This window comes from Pteropus alecto, unplaced genomic scaffold, assembly GCF_000325575.1.
Source record: "Pteropus alecto unplaced genomic scaffold, ASM32557v1 scaffold157, whole genome shotgun sequence".
In the NCBI taxonomy this organism is placed as follows: Eukaryota; Metazoa; Chordata; class Mammalia; order Chiroptera; family Pteropodidae; genus Pteropus; species Pteropus alecto.
Window position 1 is genome coordinate 1,751,580 of NW_006440626.1, and position 7,226 is coordinate 1,758,805.

The window sequence follows — 7,226 nt, forward strand, 5'->3', positions numbered from 1 at the left end:
GAGGGCGGCAGGTGTCCGTGGCGGAGACGTTCCTCCACTGCCCGGCCCCAGTGACCCTGTTCCAACAGTGGAGTTCATCACAGTGGTTTGAACTGGGTTTGAACCCCAGCTCTGTCATTCCCCGATAGTGTGACTGCGGCAAGTCGCCTAAACTCTGCGCCGCAGTTTCCACATCTTTAGCACGGGGTCAGTAAGAGCGCCTTTCGTAGGGCTCATGATGAGGATTAAGCGAGACTCACAGAATGCCTGAGGGGAGCTCACGGCGATGCCTGGCACACAGCATGCGATGAGTGCTGCTGCGCGAGCATGGTAATGCAGGTGGAGATGATGGTGGCGACGGCGACGGTGATGGTGATGGTGATGATGGTGGCGACGGTGATGGTGCTGGTGAAGATGAAGACGGTGATGATGGTGGTGATGCCGGTGATGGTGACGGTGATGGTGATGAGGGTGGTGATGGTGATGATGCCAGTGACAGTGATGGTGATGATGGTGATGATGGTGATGATGCCGGTGATGGTGATGGTGGTGATGACGGTGATGGTGATGTGTACTGTCTCCCCCCATCCTCCTGTTCCGTGTGCCGCATTCAGCTTCCTGCACACTCTGCGATCGGCACACCGCTGCCCCCACTCTTCCTCTGCTCTCTAGCTTACTCTGGCTTCCTGTGGCATCAGAAGCCCTGACATACGTTAACGGCTGGTCTGTGTGTTCCCCAGGCCCCCAACACACATGCACACCCTTCCTTCAAAAACCACCTCCAGACTCGACTCTCCCCACAGTCCTCCTGCCAGCACCCTGAGCTGGGGCGGGGGGTCACCACCCTTGACATCTTCAGCCTTTAGATACACAGACATATTGTGACCTGCGGTTCTATGTCCTCTTCCTAGAATAAAAGCCATATTTTCTCATTGAAGTCGCGACTACTTTGAGAGTAAGCAGGGATGGAGTCTTCTGTCATGCCCACGTCCCCTCCACGTCCCTTCTGGGTGCGGGGCTCACCTCCGGGCAGGCAGCCCCGCCTGGGTTGCTGACCGACCATTGGCAGTCTGCTGCTGGAGCAGCCCGACCCGTCTCCTAGGACGGAGTCATCCGGACGACTCTGTTGACGTTCGCCGTGTTGGGAAGTGTGTTTCCTCGGTTGCTCCCCTCTCCTCCCACACACGCAAAACGGAAGCCGCGGTAGACGTAGGTCACGGGCGGCGGAGCGCAGGGATCACGGCGACTCACTGAGCAGACGTGCCTGACGAGAGGAAAAGAAGGGCCGGGGACACCCCTCCCCCCAAAACACATAGCTTGCGATTCAAACTGCGGACTGTAATAAAACTGTAATCAAAATTTTAGTTTCTCCTCCTCAAACTGCCTTGCTTTATTTTTTCCATGTTTCCTAGGATGTATGTGAATATAAATCTAATGTATGAGACTTGAGAGCCATCACGGCAGACGCGCATTTGGCCGTCTCGGATGGCCCGGCCTCTGAGGAGGTCTGCAGCGCTGACTGCACCCCCGGGCGGGCACCGGCCTGCTCCTTTGTTCACTCACCCACGCAACAAACAAGCCTTGTCCAGGGCCAGGGAGCTGGGACACCTGGGCCCCGCCCGCAGGAGCCTGCGGGTGGGGGCAGACAAGTAACAATCACAGGCTGCAGTGCCGGGGCCACGGTGGTGAGCCCGCTGCGGGCCGGAGGGGCTCAGCTGGACAGGGACCCCGGGCCCACCTGACCGCCTCTCCTTCCCTTGTCTTCCCGCCAGGTACTGGAAAATAACAGAACAGCCATGGAGGATGATCCGTACGCTCAGCCAACGGCAAAAGTAGGACGTAAGAGAGAAGGGCTAAGCTATCGGGAGATCGCAGCAGGATTTGAAGGTAGCTGATCGCCAAGGGCAAGCCCTGCCGGGGGCCGCCTCCCGCCGTGGCACCTCGAGTTTTTCTGAGCACTGCCACCGGGCCGCCAGGGTGTAAGCTGAGATGTTGACACAGCGTTTGTTCTCAGACTGGAACAGATTTCATCTGACTGCATCTTGGTCTTTTCTTTTCATTAATTTAAGCCAAACTGTAAGTGCAGAATTTTGCCCGACGGGGCCTTCTATGACCTGAGAGCCGAGGTGGTTTGTAAAATTTACTCCGAAGCCCGTGCACCTTTCAGTCACGCCTCACGTCCTTTACGATTCCCTCCTAAAAATGGGTGCTGGTTAAATATAATCAGTGACACCCATGCACTGGCAAGACCAGTGTCCTTCAATGGGTGCTGGGTATCTATAATCAGTGACACCCATGCACTGGCAAGGCCAGTGTCCTTCAATGGGTGCTGGTTATCTATAATCAGTGACACCCATGCACTGGCAAGACCAGTGTCCTTCCTCCCTTTCAGCAGACGAGGTCACAGGGGTTCCAAAGGATTCAGTGACTTGCCCAGCCACTGTCCCTCCCCTCTCCCTGCCCCAGATGGTTAGCAGGAAATTCATCCTGTGCAGTGTGGTCAGGGCCGGAAGCCAGGTCCTCCTCTTTGCTCCCTGCTCCTTACTCTGTTCTCGTGGCTGCACGCCTGGCAGACAGAGGCAGCCTCCTGCCTCTCCGCCGTGTCCTCCCTCCCTGCATCCTGTCCCCTCTCACGTGCGAGGGAAGTTTAGACGGACAGATAAGCCCTCTAGAGAAGCTGCAGAAATCGTGCGAACGTACCAGTGGAACACTCTTCCGTTTGGCCGCAAACGCACTGCAGGTGGTGGACAGGGCAGAACCCGGAAGCCCTGTCTGCATTTGGCTCTCGTCCCGAGTGTGGCTGGGGTGATGTCATGGAACCCGATGGGAGAGACTGGCAGCTGGGACTCGTCCCGGGGAAAACGCAGAGGTCCCATCGGGCCCCCCAGACCTCCATCTGCCAGCGCTGAAGGGAGAGTGGGCAAGGCGAGGAGCTGTAGGTGTTCGGAATTTTGACACTTTCCTTGGGTTTATGTTTTGACATTTTTGGAGGAAAAGGAATTCATGTTTATTTCAGTGAGTGCTTCCAGTGTGCCAGGTGCGTTCATTTTTCAGGTGAGGAAATTGGGGCTCAGGGCGAGTAGGTCACTTGCCTGAGGTCCCAGAGCGGAGAGTCCATCGCAGGGTGGGGGCCCAGTAGCTCCCGACTGCTCTGGCTTCCTCCCTCCCCAGCCTTTCTTTCCACCTCGCTCTCCCCCTTCTCCTCCTCCCCTCCATCACCGCCCCCCCCCACCCAGTGCCGCCTGTCTCCTGTCTCCCACGTGATCAGATGCTGCAGTGGGGACCAGGGCGGGCATGGCAGAGGGGAGTCAAGCGGCTGGGGAAGGAGTTACCTGCCAGGCATAAGGAGCCTGAGGAGGGGCACTGCAGGCCCAGGTGGAGCAGGGCAGAAGTCAGGTTTGGGACTGAACCCCTAGGATGCTCACGAGCTCCAGATGCTCCGCCCACTGTCCCCGTCCCGTCTGTCCTCCCCCCACCCACCACCCGCCTTACCACAGACTGCATCTGTGGGGAGGGGTGGTCTCAGCGCGTGCAGAGAACCACGTCTGAAACCAAGCCCCCGGTTTACAGCCTGGTTGTCGATAAAGCCACACTCAAATTATCCCAACCTGGTGGAAATAGGTTGGTTTTTAAATATAAGTGACACTTCCTTCCTCAGCTTTAGGGGACACAGAGAGCATAATGCAATAATTAGCCAGCTGGGCTCTGGAGTCTGCCTTCCCATTCCTCTGTGCTACCTGCGAGCTCTCACCCTTGGGGGAGCTGGGGGACCCCTGAGCCTCCAAATCCTTATGTGTGAAGCGGGCACAGTAGGTTCTCCTGTGCGTGAGCTGGCGGGAAAGCAGGCTGTACCCCTCAGGGCTGTTAAAAGAGCGGACCCAAGGCCTAGCAGGCGCAGTCAGGAAATGCCTGTGGAATGAACAACTGTCGGCTGAAGCACACTCCCCCGGGCTTAGGACAGGTTCCGGGGATTCTCCTTCTCTGCCGCTGGGAAAGGAGAGAGGGACGAGCCGGGGCCCGGTGGCCCAGAGAGCAAGTCCTCCTCGTAGGCACAGGAACATGGCTACGGGGCCAGAGGGCAGGAGGCCAGATGTTAGCGACGTTGACGCTGTGCTCAGCTCACAGAGTGGACTTGCTGTGTCGTGTCCTCACGGGGCTTGGGCCAGGCAAAACTCAGGCGTCAAAGCAGACTAAGGAGGCGCGCACGCCCCTAACAGAGGCCTCTGGTGTGTGGGGTCGTTGCAGGTACCAAGATGGATGGGCCAGAATTGACTCCGCCCCAGACTCCAGTTCTCTCGAAGAATAGCGCGGACGGCTATTTCATGACTGCCGAAGAATGCCTGAAACTCTTCCCCCAGAGACTGAGGGAATCCTTCCGGGTAAATGACCTGCCACTGCCTGCCTTATCCGCCCCCTCCTCCTCAGGCCAGTCGGCCACCCTGGGTGTGACTCCCGGAGCCCCGTTTCGTCCTGCCCATCACTGGACACACAGCACTTGGCCTCCACAGGCTCGGGCTGACCTCTCCCTCCTCCCCTCCTGGGACGGGGACCTAACTCTGTGATGCCCTCCCCTCCTCGAGGTCCTTCCTTGCTGGCACTGTGCCAGCTCTGCCTGCGGCCTCTCAAAGGCCTGGGGAAAGTAAGGAGACCCTCTTCACAGGAGGGAGTTGCAGTGAGGCTGGGACCCGTCCGTCCACTCCCTCTGCTCCACTCATGCACTCACAGGCATGGCGCGCGTACCGTGTGCAAGAGCCTGCCAGACGCTGGTGGCGAAGGGTCTGGGTGCTGCTCAGAGCTAAGTCATCCAGGACACGGGTGGTCCAGGGCACGGTGCAGGCGCGTCGCAACGGGCAGCTGTACTGGGAACTGTAGCGTGCTGTGGGGGCACAGGGGAAGACCCCGCTAAAGAGGGCCTTCTGGAGGAGGTGACCACTGAACCAAGTCTTAAAGCCTCAGCAAGTTCTGAACAGGAAAAGGGGAACAAACAGCAGAAAGGGGAGCTGGTACCAGGCAGGTGGCTGACAAGTCACGGGCCTTAGGGAAAAGCCCGCGCGGTTCCGTCTGACCCAGGCACGGGCGACATGTGGACGTTTATAGCCGATAAGACGGGAGAAACAGCAGCCGCTCAGACAGAGGCAGGTGCAAAACGACCTCAGCTGGCTTTGTGTTGAGACGTGAAGGGGGGTGATGACAGTGAGGAGGACCAACGTAGTAAGCCGGGGGCCCCGGGGATAGAGTGCGTCCTCGCGCAGGTGAGCAGGAGCAGACGCGTCAGCGGCGAGGCAGGGCGGGACGTCTTCTCCACACTGATTGCCTCCTGGAGCTTCGTCCGGTTACCAAGCTCTCATTTTAAAACGAATATATTTATGATGACTGTCTAGCTTGGGCTTGCAGGATGCTTCTGACTTTGGCCATTTGTCCAGCTGTCAGACCGTGCATCCTGATGGAAAAATACGGTCACCATAAGCATAGATGGAGACGTTTGTCCAGCTGTCAGACCGTGCATCCTGATGCTTCGTTTGGAAAAATACGGTCACCATAAGCATAGATGGAGAAGGGTTCGTCCTTGTTGCTTAGTTTGATGCAGTGCCCGGCCGAGAAGAGCATGGAGCAGGCAGGGTCGTTTGGGGGCGAGAGCCTGGTTCTCTGAAGAAGGAAAGCTGGGCTGGAGGGAGAGAGGGCAGAGCAGATGTTCCTCTGTGCTGGTTAGCGGGGCCAGGGTGGCCCCAAGGGGCCCCAGGCAATTTCCCCCACTGCCCTGTCCATGGCAACCCGGACTCCTCTCCCTGGCTCTCCCACCTGTCCCCTTTCCCAGCGGGAGACATGGGGGAAGTCGAGCTTCATGCTGGCACCATTGTTTTCCTGCCTTTATTGTCACCGTAGCTTGGTTACAGCACACATGTCTCGAATTTCCTAAGATGATCTTTATTTTAAATAGTCAAATAATGAGTTGATTCAACAAACATTCCTGCAGAGAACTTATGATCTAGTGGGTGAGACAAAGCCAGCTCCTCGCTGCAGGGTCTGTGTGTTCCATCCAAGGACACAGGCCTCCCCAGTTCCACTGGGGGTTTTCTCATTGTCCTCACAGGTCGTGTAAACGGGACAAAGCACGTGTCTCGATTTCTGAGTGGGAAGGTACTGTCACCTTACTTGATTGAGCTCCTATTCATGAGAAATACTTAAGTGTCTCTTCTCATCGGTAGTGAGAAAAAGAAAGGCTTGACTTAGTTTGAAACACTGTCGCTGCTGGCGCTGTCATCGCCAGTGATTTTCGTAAGCAGACGAGTCCCCCTCAGCACTGACTTAGGTGGACAGATGCCAGCAAAGCCCAGCGAGTAAGTCACAGCCTCACAGCCCAGGCCAAAGGCCATGAGCGGCTGAAGGAAATAAGTCATTGTGACCAAATAGGGCTGTCTTCCCTCCCGGACTGTGGGGAGGGAAGCAGGCACCGCGACCCCCTCGGTGACCCGGAGACATGACCTGGGGATGGGTTCTCTGTGGCCCCGTGTTGTTACCTTCACCCCAGGCCTCACCCTCTGGACACTGTCTCTGAGAGTCACGCATGTGTCCGTGGATTCACGCATATTTTGAAAAACCAACAAATCAAGAAACCTCCGTTCAAATAGCATTGTTCTGTCCGCATTTCTGCGGCTATGTTTCTCCCAGACGCCCGACCCGGCAAGGCGGTCAGAGTGACCCCTTGGCCCTTGGGCCCTGATCCTGCCTGATTGCCTGCCGGCCCCGTGCCGCCCTGGCCTTGGCCTTTCTCTCCTTGACCCCTCTCCTCCCCACCTCCCTCTCCATGCCGTCTTTGCACATTCTGTTCCTCTGCCTGGATGGCCACCCCTCCCCCTGTGACCAGCTCCTCCCTAAGCCCTGGTCCTCCCTGTGGAGGTCTGCTGCCTGCACCGCGCTCCTGGCACCCAGCGTGCCATAGCATGATTCAGCGAGACCTCGAGGCCCACCACGACAGCCGACACAGTCACCACGGGGCCTGCTGGGAACTAGGTGATCGGTACCCACCGCCGAATGGATGAAAGGCTTTGCATGACGTGCTGGGCAGTGAACTGAGGGAAGGCTCACGTCCGTGGCCTCGTCTGTTGTAATCCCCACCCCTGCCCATCAGGAGGCGTGAGCGTTCCCGTTTTATAGACGGAGCAACAGGGTCAGAGCCGGGAGAGACTCGCCCAGAGCCGCCTCTCACATGGCGTGGCCTAGAATTGAAATAGCGTCTGTTCGATTCC

General features: G+C 57.7%; 1 protein-coding gene across 6 annotated transcripts in view; it reads left to right on the forward strand.

Moving 5' to 3' along the window:
* EFCAB6 (EF-hand calcium binding domain 6) overlaps positions 1–7,226 on the forward strand; it is a 183,415-nt gene that overhangs the window by 117,605 nt on the left and 58,584 nt on the right. For all 6 annotated transcript variants that reach the window (XM_025050627.1, XM_025050628.1, XM_025050632.1 and 3 more), the window contains 2 exons: positions 1,752–1,866; positions 4,225–4,358. In XM_025050627.1, the coding sequence (XP_024906395.1) occupies positions 1,752–1,866; positions 4,225–4,358 (249 nt within the window). The remainder of the gene's footprint in view (positions 1–1,751; positions 1,867–4,224; positions 4,359–7,226) is intronic.